The following is a 21,960-nucleotide window of genomic DNA, read 5'->3' on the forward strand; positions in this document are numbered from 1 at the left end:
TAAAAACAGAAGAATATTTTTACCAAGTAACTGGATACTCAAAATCCTTGGTGCTCAATGTCCAAGGACCAGATTCTAGATGATATTCTATTCTGGACCTTCAATGAACTAGAACAAAGACTGAGAAGCGATCGGGTGTCCTCCGCCAATAAGACTTTATTACTCAAGCTAAGTAAGCAATTAATTACTGGCCTTGCAAGTTGAACCCAAGAATGCCTTGTTGCCGAAAGCAGCTACTATAAAACTCAATATCTGAGAACCTTAACGAACCAAATTTTATGTTACGAATAATTACAGGCGCTTTGGGGGTCCACAATATTTTTTTCTTTGCCCATTTTTTTCAAACATACGATTTAGGGTCCCTAGCTTCGCAAAAAAAATGTAAAATAAAAAGCAAAACATAATAAGTAATAAAAATGATGTCTCATTATTTAACAGCGTTTTCACTAACCATTGTTTCACCCGCACAGAACAAAAGCGAAAAATCCGAGCAGAATGCATCCGCGCTTAAATTTATGGAAATAAATCTTCATGTAAGTAAGACGCAAACAATTTACGCACCGCAAAAGGCACGTTTCCCACCCTCAGGGCGGTTCGGGGTTGCGTTGATCCGTTGATCACTGTTTGCAAAATTTCTTCCGCTGCTCCGTTTTGGGTGGCATTCTGTGGCATTTCATTTTTATTATGTGACCTTCCACTGTTGTATGGGTTTTTTTTGATTTGGGTTTCCTCACGCGCGTATACAAAATTGCAACGAAACTTTTTATTTCATCCGCGCTACATGTATATGCATTTCACTCTATGGAAAAAAAGGACAAGACTGCTATACAAAAAATGCAACACCGTAGTATGCAACACAGTATGCATGGGACTAGTCAACTTCCAACGTCGTATGAAACCATTTTTTGTTGTTGTTGTCGTGGAATGCAACCGCAGATGCAATGTAACGCGAAAGACGTATAAAGAACAATAATACGAGCGCACCGGAAACCCAACCCCGGCATCACGATGGCGATGATGCAACGTGCATCAAATGGTAGAATGCAGGCGAAGTTACAGTAGCGGACGTGTGCGGGATTAGCAAATTGCCAACATCGCGCGGTTGCTCCATTCGGTACCGTTACGAATCCGTTGTTACGCTTCAGTATCTAATGCCATTTGTAGTTTCGTTTTTTTTTTTGCTATTTTGGGCACAAAATGCATTTGGACGTTCGGCGCATGTAATGCATATTGCATAGCAAAAAACAAAATAAATAATAGTGAATAACAAGATGCAGCATCACATTTGCCACAGTTTCGATTTAATTATTTTCCTCTAAATTTAACGTCAGTTTGGTACGATTTGTTTACCAATTGATTTTCATGGGTGGAGTGATCTTATATTGGGATTTTGACTGTCCTATGTACAGTGTATTGCATACACTACAGTGCCTAATAGTTTGTTGAAAAATCATCAAACAAGAAATAGTGTAAGAAATAGGCAGAAATGGGATTCTTCGAAGTATTAAAAAATAAAACAAACGTTTTTTTTTTAATTATATTTTTATATTTTTAAGCATACCAATACATAGTTTTTCGCCAGAACAAAATTTACTTTATTTAAAATAGTAAGCCAGGTACATATAAAAAATCGATACGAATTTCGAAATTGAAAGTTCGTTTGTAAATACATTTGTTTTTTCATAGTGGAAATGTAACAAAGTTTAAAATGTTTCTGGGTATCGATACGAATGATGTGTACTTTTTTTTCTTAAAGTTTTTTTACTTAAGACTAGAACTTCCGGACTAGTCTTTTTGACTAGAACGTTTCATTTTCATCACATTATTTTTTGGGGTTAAACAATCCAAAAATAATTACAACATGAGTTTTACATTTATATTCTATAGTACGATCTTCAATAAACAATAAAATATACTCCAACTCTTTGAAATTGTTTAAAAATCAACCACAAATGAAAAACACATCAACCGCTTGGTAGTTCTAGTGTTAAAACTAAAAAAGAACTTTTTTAAGTCCCACGTGTTGGTTCTATGCATTTCTTTTGTTGCTGTAAAAAATGTTTAAATATTTAAATATATATAGTAGATGTAAACGTCATCTATTATATGACTCAAATAAACGTCAGGCACCTTCTATTTCGATAAGAAAGTACCAAAAACCCAAGGTGAAAACATGATCATCATGATTCGTCTATCATGATGACGAATGTGAGGGGAAATTAACATTAATTAGCAGATACCTATATTTTTATAAAGTATTTTTATAGCTATTTTGAGTTTATTTTTTCTTCTTACAAAGACTTCGTATTATGAAGGTTATAAGGTTATTTACTCCAAAATCGGCTAGCGTTTGTTGCGTAAGCCACAGTAGTAAAGCACAATTGATAGAGTTATACAAACCAAATCTGTTATACTTAAAAAAAGTGGAACCACATAATTATATTACCCACTGTATAATATAATTTTGTTTTAACTTACAGTTTTACAATCTTTTGCTCAAACACGATTCGAGTAGAATTTATTCGGTTACACTTAAAAAGCGAAGCGATAAACATCACTTAACTTCACGTGCAAACAGCCCTAGAAATAGCTGTCTGGAATAACATTAATGCTATTATCTCGGCGGAATTTAAACTGAGCAAATACAATTACAATTCCGCACAGCGCCCAATGAAAAGCTCGACCCGTGGCCCACTGCACGCTGTTTACCTCCTTCGCAAGTCTGTCAGGTGATCGTGCGAAGATGGCGATGTTTACTTTTAAGATTACCATACACCAGAGAGCAAGAGGTACCCAAAGTGAGCTGCCGTTGTGCCGGTAAAACAGGTCCGTATGGGTGGTGTGCTTTAGCTCGGGCGAAAATATTATGCACACAGCACTCGCACAACGGTAGATAGTGTGATTATATACTAAGTAAATAAAGGTCACCAAGTGAAATGTAGATCCGATGTGATTATATTACAGATTCTGTAGTGGTGTGTGTGTTTGTATGGTACACTCACAGGTTGCATTACAATAAAACATTGCAAAAGCAATTGCGCATTCCTAAATTTGATTTACAATTTCGTTCGCTCTAGGGCTTTTACGTTTAATTTCCTGCAAACTAAACCAAAAGTACCACCCCCTTTCAATGAAAAGCTCAGTCTGACTTATTGGCATGGATTATCTTCCATTAGTTTCAATAAATTGTAGCTTGTTTTGGTTCTTTTTTTACCGCTTCCAGTAGGCAACCACAGATGATGGCTCATTGTTGTGTCTCAGCTCGACGATTGGTTTATGTTGTCATTCTATGCAAAATAGCTGAAGCAGTAACCACGGACAGGGTGCTACTGTTCGTGTAGGGTTGATTCGCGCTGGTGATCGTATCGGAGAGAAGATAATTTAATTCCTGCCGATCGAAGTGCCCGCCTGTCGGTCGAGATTTCGCTCGATGATTTTCCACAACCAACCAGGAGCGAATGTACGTGTACAGACCACGAGGAACGGACACCACTAACGGGCGGTCGTCTGGTTTTTGATGCTCAGAAGAAAGAAAAACACACGCCAGCATCCCAATGTAATCCAATTGAATGTAACGAAGCGCACACCACGATATGATCGTGTACGGCAAAACAAGAAGCTTGCTAATTTCCATCCTCGGCAACGTCTTGAACGTTAGCTCGAGCAAAGATAGTGAAGTCCAAATCAAAGGAAAAAGTATGGCAAAACCAAATTCCCTCACTAACTGAATTGCACACTGCGGCAGCTGGAAGATTGCATTGGCAAGCGAACCTACTGGTGCTGGGTTGATTGTATTTGTTTCTTATCATACGCTACCATCATCTAGATAAGACGGGGCAGAAAAGTAGCTTACTTGCATTGTTTTTCCTTCACTGAAACGTCAAATGTCTTCAGTTTTATTTTTTTCTCTTTTCACCCCTGCACAAAAAAGTAAACCATAGCCATCAAATCTCTCTCTGTCTTCCTGCTTTTTCCACCCCAAAAAGACACTTCATAATTTGCTACAACGGCTACAAGTGCGGAAGTGATGAATGCGAAATGCTATGGCAACATAATGAACAGATGGAATGGAGCATGGAATTGGAGAAGATAGCTAACAAAAAAAAATCCCAGATCGATTCCACCGAGTGGAAGGAAGACGAGCCCCTAGGGCAGCAGAAAGCGAAACGATAAATACTAATACCACACTCACCACCCTCACTGTACAGTGAGTTACAAATTTTAATAAACGTGACTCTTCCATCCCGATCCACGTGATTGCAGAGCATCCGGACGCTAATTTTGTTTCGCTTTGGTATTTTCATCGTTAAATTTCAGTTACAATTGAAACGGAAAAACAGCTTTATCTGCTTCAGGTTTTGTGGAATCGTAAAAAGAGCACCCGGTGTATATGCATGGCTGCAAGAAGAACGAGTTTAAATATTATGAGCTGGAAGCGTTTCAAGGAAGCAACATCGTGCAACTTCTCGCAGAAACAAAATTGAGATGGGTAAGAAACCAACTCCGGCACCAAACCTGGCACCGAAAAGGGAAAGTCAATGATGAAGTTCACCCTGGCGGAGACTGGGCCCACACTTCCATGTATCAGAGGTGTGCCTTCTAATGCTCCAACGCGATGAAGACCATTTTGGTGAGTGTAATATTTTAATTAAATGCATCGCTTTTTAGCTGGGCGAAGGTTGTAGCTATTCAGTGTAATTAAAACCATTATTAAAATAAATGTCGCAACAAAAAAAAGGCAGAGATACACTGTTCCACAACTTTAGCATCCAACAGCAAACAAAAACTGAAAGCTGCTACGAAAGGACCGGAATAAAAGGGACTACTTTTTGAAGAGCTAAGAATATGCTGGCGGTGTTTGAATGGGGTGCGGAAAAATTATCACCACATTTACACGTGAAAAGAAACGAGAAAAAAAATCCTTTCTAGGGGAATTTCGGTAAGCTAGTGAATTTTCATTAACCTTTCCAACGAATGCGTCATAAAGACTGGTTTTCAAAGGGAAATTAGCAAATCGCTTTGATAAGTTGCTATTGGTTAGGAGATCACAAAAATTAAGAAAAATGCGTGTCCGTGGCGCAATTTTGTAAAAATCGATATCTCGTTGCAAGGAACATCAAGCAATGTCCTGAATATTTTATTCATATTTTTTGTTATAGCACAAATTTTGAGTGAATCAGGCTAAGCTGTAATTTTTAGAGAGAATACATGAGTCTGAATATCTATAATTTTGATTCGAGAGTCATTCAAGATTTCTTCATGGACATAAGATTTTTTACTTTAGGATTTATGACACATCTCTGAGATTACGCATCGTTTAAAACCTTGAATCGTTGAAGAATCCGGCATCTTTAGAGGCTCATGAAATTCTGAAACGAGATCTTTCGCGTGTGGTCTCCATGACTCATCACTAAAGATACATACGAATGTATCTTCTCAAAAGTTTGGATTTGAAAGCCCAAAAAAGAGTTAAGTACGTCGTTGCAATTTTAAGATACAAAATTTTAGGCTTTTCTTTGGGCTGTTGGGCTCAAAGCTATTGGCTATTGGGTCTTTCAAAATTCGAAAAGTTTTCCAACGTGAAATTTTAGCAAAACAAAATCAGATCTCGACTAATTACTTACACAAATATTATTACTGAGCTAAAGCATAATCATTTCTTCAATCTCCCTAAATATCTCATCGCCCCAACAAACGCAAGTGACATAATGGTATAGAAGCCTTCAAATCCTCCACCACAAATCACCTGATTAGCTCACCGTGTGTTACTTATGCCAATAGTTTTAGCGTACAACAATATGCAACAACGTTTTCTTCCCTTTGTTTCGTTCGCTTCCCATTTCTCACAGCTTCCAAGCTACGGTATAGCGCATCTGAACGGTCGGGTTGATCGATAATTGAGCGACGTGTATGATGCAATACGGAGATCATTCCGCACACACACACAGAAAACAAAATCTCCGTCCATCCCATACCATGACATCACAGGATTTCACCGTCGAGCAGTTTTCACCCTTCACAACCAAAGCTCGCTCCCATTCGATGGCTACCTATTTGATTTTCGTTGCGAAAACTAAACCTCCCATTTTGGGTGCAAAAAAGGAAAGTTCGTGGGTGGTAAAGCGAAGCACTACGCGGCGGTAAAGATCACGGACCGAACAGATGTTCCCGTCCAAAAACGCGGTGACTATTAAAGTGTGAGAATTATGGGAAAATGTTGTGTGCTGTGTGCGCACATGAATTTCCGACCACCGCTAAACCGCATGTAAAGTGTGTAAAACACACTGTGGACTAGCTCTTTATGCTACACACAAGCGCCATCACCGACGCAATCATTTCAGTCGGTTCGCGCGCTAACGTAACCCAGGTGAAAAACAAGCGGAAAAACTAATCTTCCTCCACCCCGCATCGCAGCTGGAAGCTTGCTGAACTTTAAATCAGTAACGCCTGTTAGCTTTGTGTTTGGGAGGGCTTTTTTTTCGTTGTGCGGCGTCTTATTATGAACTAGAGACATTACCGCATCGTTTGTTTCGCGGGTGCTGTACGACTAGATAATGTTTTGCGAAAAGTGTGTCTAAGCCGCTACAGACAAAAAAAGGGAAATTAACCAAGCTTTGTGTATGTCACGCCGATAGGAAGTAGGAGTGGAGTTGGAATAGCAAAAATAATTATTTAATCATTTTACAAAACAATGTTTGTTTATTCATACACAACATGAACCATTTTTGTCACATAAATCAAACGAAGCAAAGAGACTAAAGGCGTTAAATCATATTTTCAATTGTATGTTACAGTTTTCTAAAATCATTACATGGAATATACCATCTGTATCATGTGTGCGTTTGCTCTCACTTCTCCATTCTGTTCAATGTGTGGATACAAACTCCTCCAACCGCTTCGGACGTTTTCACGAAACCTAGCGCGCGCCTCGAAACTTTAACTCACCAATCACCGTTCGAAGCTGGTACATGCATAAGCTAACTGTGATTTATTGAGCCCGCAACTACCAAATGCCCTTTTCCGTCGGTTCAGCTCGTCCGGCATCGAGTCGGAGCAGAATTGTGGCTTATGGAGGGCAAAACACACCGCAACGTTCGTTATAGAACAAGCCAAATGACAGTCTCCGGTTGCTGGACAGTATGGGCCACAGACTCCGATAGAGCGTTTCTCCAGACCGTTTCGTGCCGTTTGTTGAATCCGACCTTCCGGGTTAACGAACCGGGCACAATCGATTGGTTTGTCTTCTTTTTTTGTTTCGAAGAACGGAGGGAGTCCAGTTATGCTTACGATATGTAAACAGGGCTGATCACAGCTGATGGATGGTGACCATAACGAATCAATAGAAAAAAGCAATATATAAATCAATTTCGTAATGAATTTATGCTTCAATCGAATATTCATGATCGTACTTTAGTGAAAAGAGTTTGAGTCGCAATGTTGTTTAAATTTCTAACTTAAACACTCAACTTACCGCATAGTGGTTTTGTGACACAATTTCGACTACCGTTTTATAAACATAACTTAACCCGCAGAGCTCGCTTTCTTACATCAACAACAAAAAAATGGCTTCCGGAAAAATAGCACCACGTCTTCCGAATACTCATATTTTCAATTTTTCAAACACACACTTCTTCTCACTTCCGGCTGCTACCGGGTTACTGTTTCACATCCCAAACAGCAGCAGTTGGAGGGTCGGTGCAGGATGGAGAAAGATGGTACCTCGGTCAGGCTAGTCCACTTGAGCCCACTAACCATAATTCAACGAAATAATCACCCAAATTAAGAAACTCTTCCGAAAACCGGGGTTGCCGCCCGCGAACCGTTACCATTAGCAAACGCGTATTATCGCATTACGGAAAAGCCCTTGGTGCCTCGCTTTTGTCTAACCACCGCAGATAACGACCCAGTGAGCTACCGGTGCTGAGTCAGGCAACAAGGTTTTTTTTAAGAAAAGGTTTCATTTTGTACTCTAAAGAAGAGCAGGAGAGATAAAGCGAGCAAGAGAAGGAAAAACAAAACAAATATAACTACACAAAACAAATATAACAAAACCATGGAAGCAGGTTGACTTCTTCACATGCAAAGCCTTTTATAACCCACCCCGTAGAAAAGGTGAGCTCACCACCGTCACCGTTTTGCCCACTCGAACTCTTCTCTTTGGCGGTTGCTGAAAATTCGCGAGTCAAGTTTTCCAGCTCAACTTCCAGCCGCGTACCTTGAGCCCCGGCAAACCATAAACAAGCGAAACTCATCCCGGATATCTAAGCTCCCGGACTAACTGCACAAGCTGCACGACCGGTTGCGATTGTTACAGATTTTGGAGCGTACTTCTTCATCACCGCACAGCTGTGGGTTTCACTTGGACCCTTTTTCATAAACCGTCCACAACCAGAGGGGCCCTAAAAGCGTGATGCTGTGGAGATCGGGCCGGGTCGAGTTTGGGTAGTCCGCGGGCTTGAGAGGATGGTCGAATACCGAAGAATGGGATCTATAAATTTAGGCTTTTTGTGACTCGTGCTCAGAATATCGCACGCTATCTACTCGAAGGTCTTTCGTTGGGAAGTTTTTGTTGTTGTTTTGGTGCTCGTTTCCTTTATTGATCGTTGTATCATTATTTGTAGTTGTAGTCGAGAAAGAACCTCGCGATGAAGAAACTGGAGCATAGTTCTTTGGACATTTCGATGTCTACTCGCTGTTTTGGTGGAAATGTTGGTGGAGGAAAAAACCATGGAGCAGCAACAACCTTCCAACTTCAACAATTCAGCATGACTGCCTTGGAGATAACTTGCCTGAGGCAGCTTTAGCCCGTGGATTGTTGCTCTTGGCCGTTTGTTAGGGTTTGCATTTGTGTACCGGAGATATTTTTATCTACAGAAAGCGATCGACACGATTTATATGAGAGGAGTATACAATCAATCGAATTTAAGTAAAACATGTAAAGAAAGAATAAAATCGAACATTTGTAGTTAGTGTGGTAACATATTTTAAAAGAAAATCAACCATTAGCAATCAACTACTTAAATCTCGATTTACTTCTATTCGGAGTTTGAATCTTTTACTCTTACTTTAAAGTACCTGTGAATATGAAGTATCTTCAATATTCTTAGGTTACTTTAATTTTGAGAAAAAAAACATCTGCAGGGACTTACAGTGTGTTCCAAAAACCACCATGAAATCAGAATCACGATTCGAGTTTATACGATTTCGCTTTTATTTCGCTAACCAAGGCCACCCCGGAGGATAGACATCATCATTCTGAGAAAAAGGTTCTCCCACGGTTACTGCACTGCACACTGAAACGTGCTGCTCTAGCATAGCCCTCCAATAAACGTGCGCTGAAGCAAAAATTGTGGGGGGAAAAAGTAAAACAAAAACCGCTAAAAGTCAACCACACAACACCTCGTGCCTAGGAAGCGCTACAGAGTGGAGGGACCTGGTAAAAGCTTTAGCACAGGCCCCACGACAACTTCGTTTGTCTCTTGCGGCCTGGTAACGTCTTTCGGAAACTTCGTGAGTGAACTCAACCTTGGCCGTATCGGACACATCGCTCCCGGGGAAGACGCACAAAAAGTCACACTTGGACAAAACTTTTCCGAAGCAAAATCCATCTCCCGTACGACGATGTGAAGCCCAGCGGAATGCCCACAGCCCCGCCGGTTCTATAAATACATAACGGACATGCAATGCGGCAGCCATAATTTTCATGACACCGTAGACCTCAAACCGCCCCGAAAACGATCCTCGTTTCGTTTCTAGGTCTTTTCAAGATGAGGCTTTTTTACTTTCTTCTTCCATTCGTGTCTTCGTGCTGGATGTTCACGGACTTTGCTTTCGGGAAGAGATTCCGCCCAAGAGGTCACAAATTATGCCCGCCTGACCGGCTGCTTTACAGTGCTGCTTCATGTTTAACAACAGCATCCACAAAACATCCAAGACGAATCGCGCAAATGGAGCACAAAACACAACAAAGTCCGCAATAAGATGAACCGGGCGGAAGGGACAAGCAAGACGTTCTAAAAAAAACAGGTCCCCCCGAGCTGGTCCGGGTAAGATGCTCCACCGGATGGTACGAATACGCACAAAAACCCATCGTCAGATACGGGTTCGAAGGCAAGAATTTGCTGTATACCGATCCACAACCGGGCCTGCAGGCAGTACCGGGAACCGTAAGCGTGTACAAATTTGTCATTCGTCTTTCCATTCGTCTTTAGAGGCTGGACTATTCTTAGGTAACAGGCGTCCAGAGTGTGCATTTGTGCTGCATTTACCGAAAAGTGTCTTTCCAAAGTTGGAATACTTACCCACTCAGTTGCCTAATGGACGTTTTTGTAAAATGGTCTATTGGTGTGGTAGTTCGGTGAAGATGTACTTACATAGTGAGGTTTGTTTTTTGCTTTCATGGACAATTTTTATCAGTCGTCTAACAAAAGGAAAGACCACTTTGAATTTTGCGACCGTGATTGTCGTTTTTATCTAAGAAGTCAGATTTTCGTGGAATGTGTGAAGTCTTCCATTATCATTCTTTGTTTTCTTTTTAATGTTTCAGTTCTTTGGTAGGTTCTTGGTGAGTACTTGATAAAGTAAGGACAAGTTTTTCAAGAACTTTTGTTCTAGTAATAGAGATACGACACTAAAAGCAATACGAGAAATGTGAACATGACAGTACTTGTAAAGAAACAGTAAAAAAACAACCGAAATATATCGATTGAGATGAAAAATTTTAAAGCGAAAGAGTATCCTTTTGACAGTTCCATGCTCATCTTAAATTACTAGGCATACCAAAGGTATTACTTTGAGAAGTTTAAAAAAAGCGCTCAATCTGTCACTTGCTACGCTTATTTAAAATTTTCTGAAATGTCTTAATTATTACTACATTTATACATATTATTTTCGAAACTTGAATTATTGTTATTGATTAATCGCTAAATTGTCGAATCTGACTATGAGTTCCGGAAAGCGTTGGATATTGTGTCTTGTAAGCACCTTTGTTTGAGAATAACTTGTGCAGGCGGTTGTTGGGTTAAGTCGCGCCCAAGAAAAGACCCAAGAAAATTCATTAAAATTACTAGCACTTTTTGAAGACAAACAAACTCGTGGACTCGAATTGCGCGGACGTCGTAATCATTTATATATTTAAATTACGGAATATCAGCGTTGCTTCTGGCAGAATCTTCAAGAAATGCTAACAGTTGAAAAGTGACAGTTTCACACGCTCTTCTCTCAAACTGAGATTCCAAAGATATTCCTCATAATATTCTTTTATTGAGAAATTCGAGAAATACCAGCTTCAATTCGGGTATACAGTTTCGAAACATGATCATAGTCTTATTCTAGTTGTTTCCAGTAAATAAATATGAATTCTAAGATCCGCCAAATAGACAACCAATCCTTGATGATCTTAATAAACTATCGATTATAAAAATAACATATAATTTTATTTTCCTCCCCCTGTTTGAGCAAGACGCCGTACAGCTGGCGCACGCTTCTTACCACCTGTTTTTATTCAAGAAAAATTAACCGCCAATTGATTGAGCCTACAATCAGATCATCATTAAACATCTTTCACCGAACCATTATCATATTACCCGTCCAGCAGCATGGTTAGAAATTTTCCAATAATTTATGCATTCCCCCACATCAGCTCCATCAGGCACGGTTATTCGCATGAACAAACATTAGAAATTGCAAATCCAACGGGGCACGAAAACAGCCCCAGTTAACCGTTTTGCCATGTATTCATCATTTGTCCACTTGGGTTTTGTTTTTGCATCTGCTCCGAATCCGAGTCCGATTACGAGAGGATGCATACGTCCCCCATCCTCCACTCATCATTACTTCTCGAGAGCAGGAGAAGTCGAATGCGGGGGATTAAGCATTCGCACGCAAAACATGATGAAACTGGTAAGATGAAGACAGACATGCAACACCTTAATTGGGGCCCGACCGAGCAGCTAGCACCTTCTTCCGAACCACTTTCGCCTACCGAACCGTAAACGTAACATCAAGGGGGCTTATTAGAAGGGTAACAGGGGATGGAAGGAAAGGATTGTACGGTTCTGACTAATTATTTCACTTCTTTCAAAGTTTTCACCCACCGCCAGAAATGATTCGTTCTGCACCGCCTAACACTCACGTTCTTCTTGGCCACTATCTCCGTCGGGGTCGGTCGAGTTGAACCGATAAATTGTGTGCGTGTGTGTGTTCGTTCAGCTTGCAAACGATTAATTTCGATAGCAAACGTGCGGAAAGCAATGGGAGACTATGGGAAGAGAGAAAGAAACAACCAACAATCAATCCCTGTTCGCATCAATGGTAGCGCTTAAAGGTTTTCTTGCTCCACATTGGCAGCTGATTAATATGCGCAACGCAAACAACCCCACACAACAAACAACAGCACAACATAACCCTTATGCTTGGTTGATTCGTAAGCTTCAACGGAAGGGGTTTTCTCCTGCTGCTTGCGGGACGCATGGTCAAAGACACGCTGGAGATGGTGTTGATTGACTGTAATTGAGCAGAAATCATTGCACCACAGGTTTCGTGTCCAATCTGTCCGTATGCGTTTGCCACAATAACCATGGACACAAAGACTCACCCACAGAGCATGTTTCTTTATCACGGATGGACAGTGTGGATGAAAATTTCATCTTAAAAAGGCTTAGGAATATATTGAACGTCTAAATAGTTCCATTTCTTGTTCCGCCTTTCGAAACCTCAAACTTTAACCTCTTTCGTCTAAGTCAGCAAATTCTTCAACGAAGAGGAAATTCCTGCTTAGGCTCTCGAGCGAATCTTCACCACCTCGCAACCAAAACGCTACCAAATGCTCCTTTTAAATTAATCCCTCATTTACACATCTGCAAGAGTATTTGCTTTTGACATTAGGATCCATTTCGGCGAGTGCTTCAGACATACAATACCTTTTTCAGTTAGTTTGCCGAGAGTATTCCTGTCTAGTTCAGCATGTTTTCAGCCTCCCGTTCTATTACAGCAGACCTCAACAAAATGGGATCTATTTGGAAGAACGAAAACAGGGGAGGTCTTCCACTCCCCCCGAAAAACTTCCATTGCCAGTGGCAGCTAAGATATGCTACTAAGAAGACTAGTACCAAAGTGCCGTATCATCGGCAGGCTGTTAGCAGTGATTATTTTGCACAAGTCTAGAGCCACATTTGAACCGTTGGCAGCACCAGAAGTTGATGTGCGTCAGCAGTGAGCAATCGTAATGCAAAGTGATGAAGAAATTAACCTCACATTTCAATGGTAAAATTGCGAAGTGCGTATGCCGTATTGTTTTACCACGAGACAGAACACCGTAAAAAGGGGGAAAACATTATCATACATGTCGATCTCCATCTGCAGGAAAATGAATCTAAAACGGGGGAGAAATGCGGAATGTTGATAACGGGCAAACGGGCCGCAGAACGGGAGGGAAAATGTTCGCTTCGCTTTCCGCTTCGTTACATCCTGCGTTCGTAGCAAAATCCTTGTCGATGGAAATGGAAGAAAGCCACCCGCAGCGGGAGACACGGCGTGAAACATAAAGCAAAACAAATAGCATATACAAACATAACCATCCGATGCATCATCCCCTTGATGATGTACCGTGTTGTGTACCATTATACGTATAAGGGAGAAAAAAATACAGAAAATAAAGAAATCACGCAAGACAAGTAATCGGTTTGTATCGTACATTTGTATCGTATTGTAAGTGAGAGAGGAAAAAGAGAAAGATAAAAAAAACGAAAGTCAAACTCACACGGTGGTAGAATATTTTCCAAAAGCATCGGGATTTAAGAACGTCATCCTAACCCCCGCTTGATGAGTTTCCCCTCTGATCGTTCTAATGAGATTGGAAACAGAGCGTTGCACGTGCTTGTGGTGGATTAAACTCTTCTCGCTCATCGCTTTCAACAGGGATTTTATACATGTTACGTATGCGCTAAGGGACAACATGGCTTAGAGTAACGATTTTTATCATAACGACAGCCGGAAAAAGCCAATCACAAAATAAAATGTTGCGAAAAATGAAAACCGATTTTCTCACCCTCCACCCTCTTTTCTCGTCCTTTCCCATCCCGTTGGGGTAAGATTTCCCAGACGGCGCGTAATCACGGAGAAAATCTTTTACACAAACAAATGCGTAACCACAATTTGTGATTGGCACGTGCATGACTATCCTGCCGTTGGTAATGCCGCTTGTTTGGTGAAAAGGAAAACAAAACACAGAAAAAGATTTTTCATCATTGCTGTAATTTTTTTTCCTACCTTCCCATTCTGTTTGCATACAAAACCCAATCGTATCGAAAATCCTCAATACGCCGGTTTTTTGTTGCTTTTTTTTTGTTTCGCCATTTTAATTGGCCATAAGCGTAATGAATCGCATTAATACGCCATTAAGTTGGGTGGTGGTATCATGGTGGACAACATTATACAATACGCGTTGATTTTATTTTACATTTTCATGATTTTTTTCGTGCGACACATTTTGTATTTTTTGTTCGCTTTTTTTCTTACTTATTGGCATAACTAATGTGCTCCAACATAAAAGTCGTACCTTTGCCGTCATCGGGCGAATAAAGTCGTAAAGTAGAAACATATGTTGCACAATCCGTACCACTCTCTAGTGGGCACGGTACAGAGCTCGTGCCACTGTAAAGTACAGTGAAAGGGCTGGGTGCCAATCATGATTAAGGTTGTTAAGGTGAAAAGGTTTACATTTCATAGCAAAACGGAAGGAGGTATGATTTATTTTTGTTTTTTTTTTTTTGGTTGAGTTATTTTTTTAATTTTCAGATCGGTTTGTCTGCACCCGATTGACATGCTGTATGCTTCATTTAATGAGGTTAAATCACTTAACACTGTTTTATGCAACACATAAAGCGTAATGATTGGCAATGGAAGAACAGTGCTATTTGCAGGGATTCTCGTGGTACACATTGCGTCATATTTTTTTTCTTTTCGCAACTTTCAATTAGCACCACAACAGGTGCCATCTAGCGGAGAGAAAGGAAAAAATCAATCAAATTGCCGATTGTAATAAAATCGAAACAAAAAATTATTTAAATTTTATTAATTTGTTTATGACTGCTACAAAAATGCTGAAGAACCTAAAACTACGTTTGTTTCGAATGTATTTGTCAAATATAATTATTGTTTCGGGTTTAGAACATTTTATAGCGAAATATTCATATTTTAGTACACAGTGTTTTTAGTGCAAAAACATTAAACTAGTACTTAAAGTTTGACGTAAACTCATTTCTATTCACTCTTCTCAAGTATTTGAATTTCTTTGTCAGTTTATTTATTTATTTAGAATAAATCAGTAAAAAAATTCTATAATTATGATTGTTGGTTTCTTAAGAACGTTTATTACTGCCCTCTGTGGCTCCTACGTTGTGACTGACTCCTTGTTCCTCTTCCTTCGCTGACGCTGCCACCGCACAGTGGCACGTCATGTGGCTCGCTTTCAAGACATCAAAAAAAATATATTACCAAACTGAACATGGCGGCCACCTAAATTTCGCAGAAATTTACCAAATAAACTTCTATTTACATCCTTTCATTTTCGAATGGTAACAAACATATGCGCGAGACCGGTCTCTTATACTCTCCTAACTTGGTGCGAATATTTACGACCCTTACTACCCCATCTAATCCGGGAAAAAGTTTAGAAATGCGTCCTAGAGGCCATTGCAAAGGCATTTTTCCATCTTCCTTTAAAATCACCATTTGCCCCACACTTAAAGGAACGGCAACACGTCTACGCTGGTTTTCATTGTGCAATTCACACAAGTATTCCCCACGCCACCGCTTCCAGTGGGTTTGAATTATAAGCTGCAATTGCTCGTAGTGCCGCAATCGGTTGACCGGAACCGCAGTGACATCAATTTCGGGAACAGTGTTTAACGGCGCACCGATGAGAAAGTGCGCAGGAGTTAACACATTTAGCTCCGCCGGATCCTCGGATAGTGGCGTCAGGGGTCTGCTATTCAGTTGTGCCTCAACCTGAGACAAAATAGTTGCCAAGTCGCTAAACGACAATCGTCGCTCTCCTATCACCTTCGTCATGGTTCGCTTCACCACCTTTACCGCTGCCTCCCATAGGCCACCAAAGTTGGGAGCATGCGGCGGGATGAAATGCCACTTGATTCCGGCATCCGTCGCATACTTCAGAACTGCCTCTTTAGCTGAATCACTCCGCAACAGATCGTAAAGCTCCTTGAGATGGTTCCGCGCTCCTTGGAAGTTGAGCCCGTTATCGGAATAAACCTGGCTCGGTAGACCTCTTCTAGCGACAAACCGATGAAAAGCAGCCATAAAAGCCTGGGTAGAAAGCGACTCCACAAGCTCGACGTGAACCGCTTTAACTGAAAAACATACAAAAACACAAATATATGCTTTCTCAGATGCTGCCTTACGATGCACCGGCTTTAAGTAGACGGGACCAGCGAAATCCACTCCTACAACTGCAAACGGTCTGCCAGGTGAGGCTCGTTCTGCTGGCAGTAGGCCTTGCGGTTGCTGTATAAGAGCCGGACTCAGCCGAAAACATGGAAGGCAACTTCTGCAGACCTTGTTCACCAAAGATCGCCCTTGCAACGGCCAGAATTCCCTCCGCATCATGCTGAGTGTCATTGTAGGTCCACCATGCAGCGATATGCGATGATAGTATTCCGCTGCTAATCTCGAGAACTGCGCCCTTTTTGGAAGCACTAAAGGATGTTTGATGCCAAGTTCCATTTCCTTTCCGCGAAGGCGGCCACCAACTCGCAGAAAACCACTTTCATCCAGGAATGCTCCCAATGTTCGTATAGTTGATTTCGCGGGCACCGATTTCCCGTTCGCAAGCTCCCTTATCTCTGAAGCGAAATGTTGCTGTTGCAAACGCTTCACGAGAACCATTTTAGCATTCCTGAGCTCTTCGATGGATAAATACTTATCACTGTTTTGCTTTACTTCTTTATGCCGATATTTGCCAACAACTCTCAAACAACGAGCTGTTACCCGCAACAATTTTTCGAAGTTGGAAAATCTGGCACACCAATCTTCAGGTTCATCAGTTTTAAGCACTGCTGTCGTACAGATTCTTTTCTCGATTACTTCATCTTCCGGCATATCCGATGGATAACTCGTACGCCATTGCGATTCAGATAACCCCATCCAAGACGGTCCATGGAACCAGGATTCCTTCAACAGCAGATCGTGCGGAAGCGCCCCTCTGGAGACGACGTCAGCCGGGTTCTCTGTTCCCCTAACATGAAGCCACTTACACTCTTTAGTAAGCTCTTGCACTTGGGAAACCCTGTTTGCGACGAATGTAGTCCACGTGTACGAAGGCGACCGTATCCAATGCAACACGATAGTAGAATCTGTCCACATATACACATTCGTATTTAAAAAACCAAATACTTGGCGAACAGTTTTCTGCAATTTAGCTGACAGCAACGCACCGCAGAGCTCTAATCTTGCCAAGCTTATACGTTTTAGTGGAGCTGGTCTGGATTTTCCTGCTAGCAGAGTGACCTTTACGTTTCCGTTGGAATCGACTGCGCGTACATAAATGCATGCTCCGTATGCTGCCTCGGAAGCATCAGAGAAACAGTGCAGTTGCAAAGTTGCAGGATCATCGACGATAGCATAACGCTGAAACTGTATGCTAGCAAGATAAGGAATTTGCGCATAAAAGTCATTCCAACGCCTTTCCATGTGGCTAGGTATGGGTTCGTCCCAACTTTGTGTTGACAACCATAAGGCTTGCATTTGAATCTTGGCCCAGGCTGTGACAGGCGCTACCAAACCCAACGGATCAAATATCTTCGCCACCAATGAGTACACCTTCCGGCGAGTCCATGTATCGATGCTATTCTGGAGGCTAGTGCTGATAAATAACTTATCAGTTTCAGTATTCCACGAAACTCCCAAAGCCTTGGTCGGCTCTTCAACTGCCTCAAAGTTTTTTACCTTGGAAGATGCCATATCTTCCGCCGGCACATTATCCAATACGTTTGTTATGTTGCTGTTCCATTTCGTCAAATGGAAACCGCCCTTTTCCAACAAACATGTTAGCTGAGCTTGTAGCTGGATGGCCTCCTCCTCACTGTTGGCGCCTCCGATGTAATCATCAACGTAAAAATCCTCCAGTAATGCTGATTTTGCCATTGGGAAACTATCCCCTTCATCTAGCGCCAACTGCTGCAGCACGCGAGTTGCCAAGAAGGACGACGATGCCAGTCCAAATGTTACCCTTTGTAACTCGAAAACATCGATCGGCTTGTCCGGCGAGTCGCGCCACAAAATTCGTTGATATCGTGTGTGGTCGTGGTGTACCTTTACTTGCAGATACATTTGCCTAATATCAGCAACCAAAGCAATCTTTCGCATGCGGAACTTGAGTAACAAAGTGAATAAAGATTCTTGTATGACTGGTCCAACTAAAAGCAGATCATTTAATGATTTTTCTGTGTCAGTTTTAGCAGATCCATCAAATACTGGCCTTATCTTGGTGGTTGTACTTGAAGCTTTGATAACAGGATGGTGCGGAAGGTAGTAATGGTTTTGCGGGTCATCGGTTGTTTCATCTATCATGACTTTCTTCATGTATTCTTTGCCAATGTAGTCTGCAATTACCGCGGAATATTCTTTCTTCAGAGTTGGATCTCTGTTAAAGCGCCGCTCTAACTGGAGGAACCGCTTGGTCGCATTTTCTTTGGATTTCCCCAAGCCTTCCTGCAAACCAACCTGAAACGGTAACCTTACAACATACCTCCCATTGACGTCCCGATGATGCTGACCAAAACTTGCTTCACAGTCCATATCCTTTTGCGAAACTTGTGGAGATTGCTGTAGTTCTTCTATTGTCCAAAAGCGCTCGATGGATTGTGCCAAATTCTCGGAAGATCCTTCGATCGTAGCGACGTTACAGCTCACCCTGAAGTCTTCAGCAGAAATCGTTTTTCCTACTGCTACCCATCCGAAAACAGTCTTCAAGAACGCCGGGTGATGGTGGCTAGCCGGAATAATTTCACATTTCGGATGCAGAAAATCTGCGAAATATTCTGCCCCTAGCAGCATGTCAATAGGACCCTTCTCGTCAAACTTGGGATCAGCTAAAACGATATTCTTGGGAAGCTTATCAATACCAATATGCACGCTCTTCGAAGGCTGATTGTCTGTTATCGCTGACATCACTAAAAAGTTTACATCTTCGTAAAATGCTCTGTCGTTTGACGCGACGAATGTTCTCGTTATTGGTGCATTTTTCGTCAAATTTCCGATTCCAGAGACAACGATTGACTCACTACACTTCGGAAGCTTCAAACGCTTATGGAGATCATTGGTCATTATATTGACCTGGGACCCATTATCCAACAGCACTCTAACGGCTATCCAGTTTCCATTTCTGCACTTTACTTGCACCATAGCTGTAGACAACATCACTTGATTTGAAATCGCAGATTTGGACTTAGGAAACGATGTTAACATGGTCACTGCGCCCACCGTAGGGTCTTCTTTCGTGCCTTCTTTATGCAACGTTTCGTGATGACGCTTGTTACACTTCGTGCATCTCGCTCGAGAAAAACACTTCGCAGCCCAATGGCCTGGAGCCAGACAGTTAAGGCACAACTTTTTCTTGATAGCCACATCGTACCGTCCATCCACTGTCAATTCCAAAAATGCCTTACACAAAGCGATGGCATGAAGCTTTCCACAATGCGCGCACGTATTCTGTTGTTGTTCTGTTGCTAGGTTCGCCACACGACGATCGTTTTTCTGAGAACTGGTCGACGCTCGATGATCAACCGCGGTAGCGTCCAAAACACGACACTCCATTCGAAGAAATTCGAACAGCGATTCCACTGAGCACACGCTTTTGTCTTCCAAATGCTGCTCCCACTTTTGCTGTGTTTCTTCGTCTAATTTGGACAACACTAATTCCACCAATAGCATTCCACAGTTCGAAGAACTTTCGCCGAGCTGATCAAGCAGCTTTGTATTACGCTCAAAACCCTCGATAAGATGGTGGATTTCCTTTGCCTTTCGCATTTTTATTTTTGGCATACGCAACAGTTCCTTTGTGTATCTTTTCTTCAAAAGATACTCGTTCGCGTATCTTTTATTCAACGCATTCCAAGCAGCTTCATACGCCGAACCACAAGTAGGAAAAGCATCCACAACGCTCGATGCATCACCTTTCAAAGCCCCTTTTAAATACATCATTTTTTCAGTATCAGTTATTCCGGTATTTCCATGAACTGCTGACACGAACAAACTGTGAAAGGGCAACCAATCTTCATAGTTCCCGGAAAATTCCGGAAGCGCAAGCCGCGGCAGACGAACTCTTTTTTCTTCCTTAACACTGACCGGCATGACGTTTTTGCTCGTAAAACTCTGAAGCTTTTCTTCAAATTCCCCAATCAACACCATGCATCGTTCATCTGTTTCATCCAATAATGCTTCGTTCGCCGCTACCGATCCTTCGATCAAACGCATTGATCTTGTTACGTTCTGGAACTGCTCCAAACATGATCGGACGCGTCGCAACCTAGCTTGCACAAACTTTTGATCACCTGGCGTGAAATTATGCAAAAAATCCTCTTGCCGTTGCAAGCATCGCAGGATTTCTTCACGTTCAGCGATTTTTGCCTTCAACGACTCCATTTTGTTTTCGTTGCTTGATTTCTTCTTCTCTCGGAAATCCTCTTGCGAGAAACCCTCGAAAACTTCCTCATCCGACTCCTCCGAGTGGTGCTGAGGCTGATTTTCCATTTAGGACTTGCCACTAAGACTTGTAAACGTTAACCAAACTGAATATGAACACTTATCCTGGTCACGGCACCATATGTTGGTTTCTTAAGAACGTTTTATTACTGCCCTCTGTGGCTCCTACGTTGTGACTGACTCCTTGTTCCTCTTCCTTCGCTGACGCTGCCACCGCACAGTGGCACGTCATGTGGCTCGCTTTCAAGACATCAAAAAAAATATATTACCAAACTGAACAATGATGCTTAAACTTCATCAACAATTGAACTATTGGCCTAAAGCAGGATTGTTACTTTAACGTGAGTTATCGACTCTTCAATAGGATGACCCAAAAATATTGACTACTTCACATGTGTATAAAACCTTTCATTGTGGAAGATTAATTTGTTGATATATTCAACCCTCGAAGTCATATATCGAGCAGATCCACAAGGGATTCAATAAATCTTGTCCATCATTATCTTAACGCTTGTCAGAATAATTACTAGGCGCGTACCAAATGTTCCGCACTTTGTTTCTTCGTTCATTCAAAGCTGCAAAGCTTACTTTCCGTTAAAGTTACAGCAAAAAACAAATTGAATTAAAAATACCATACAACTTCAAGAAGCTGATCATAAATTTGGCGCCTGGCAGAGCAACTAAAATAAACCCGATACAATCAATCTATTCCTGGGTGTTCATTCGATCTTTTTAAGCGGGAGAACTGGGACATGAAGAAGAAACAAAAAATCCCTCTCATTTCAGTATTTTGGTTTCATCTTTCATCAAATTCAAGCGCTTTATTCTCTCCTTTCTATCGCACCAACGCGTTCCCATAAACTCCCACTGACACTAATGGTGGGCCGGTAGATGGGAGGAAGAAAAAAATAAACGACCACGAAGGAATAAAGCACCCCCAAAAACGAAGCCGTTTTAGTCGCTTTTCCGCGCTCACAATATGGGCACGATTTTATGTTACGAAACCTTTATCGTGGCCTTTGTCATTGGTGATGGTCGGTTTCTTCCCTGTCTTCGTCCACACACACAGCCGTGGACTGTAATTGTTCCCTTCAAGCCGATTGCTTTATATACCTTACCGGTCACCCAAACCATCCCCTTACAGGTTCTCGGGGTCTAATCGCCCAATTTATGCTGTTGCCTGGTTCGATGTTGATCGTGTACACCGGTGCGATGAGAAAGCAGATGACACCACATCAC

General features: G+C 41.6%; 2 protein-coding genes across 9 annotated transcripts in view; both read right to left on the minus strand.

Annotated features, from left to right (window-relative positions):
* Positions 1 to 21,960, minus strand: part of LOC125760736 (mucin-17) — a 162,315-nt gene that overhangs the window by 132,362 nt on the left and 7,993 nt on the right. The gene's annotated exons all lie outside the window — the stretch shown is intronic.
* LOC125760734 (uncharacterized) lies at positions 15,350 to 20,643 on the minus strand. The gene is made up of 2 exons (XM_049421143.1): positions 15,538 to 20,643; positions 15,350 to 15,466 (listed from the first exon to the last, which is right to left on the minus strand). Exon 1 carries the CDS (start codon positions 20,491 to 20,493, stop codon positions 15,553 to 15,555), a length of 4,941 nt encoding a protein of 1,646 aa, XP_049277100.1. The 5' UTR covers positions 20,494 to 20,643; the 3' UTR covers positions 15,350 to 15,466; positions 15,538 to 15,552.

This window comes from Anopheles funestus, chromosome 2RL, assembly GCF_943734845.2.
Source record: "Anopheles funestus chromosome 2RL, idAnoFuneDA-416_04, whole genome shotgun sequence".
NCBI classification, from domain to species: Eukaryota; Metazoa; Arthropoda; class Insecta; order Diptera; family Culicidae; genus Anopheles; species Anopheles funestus.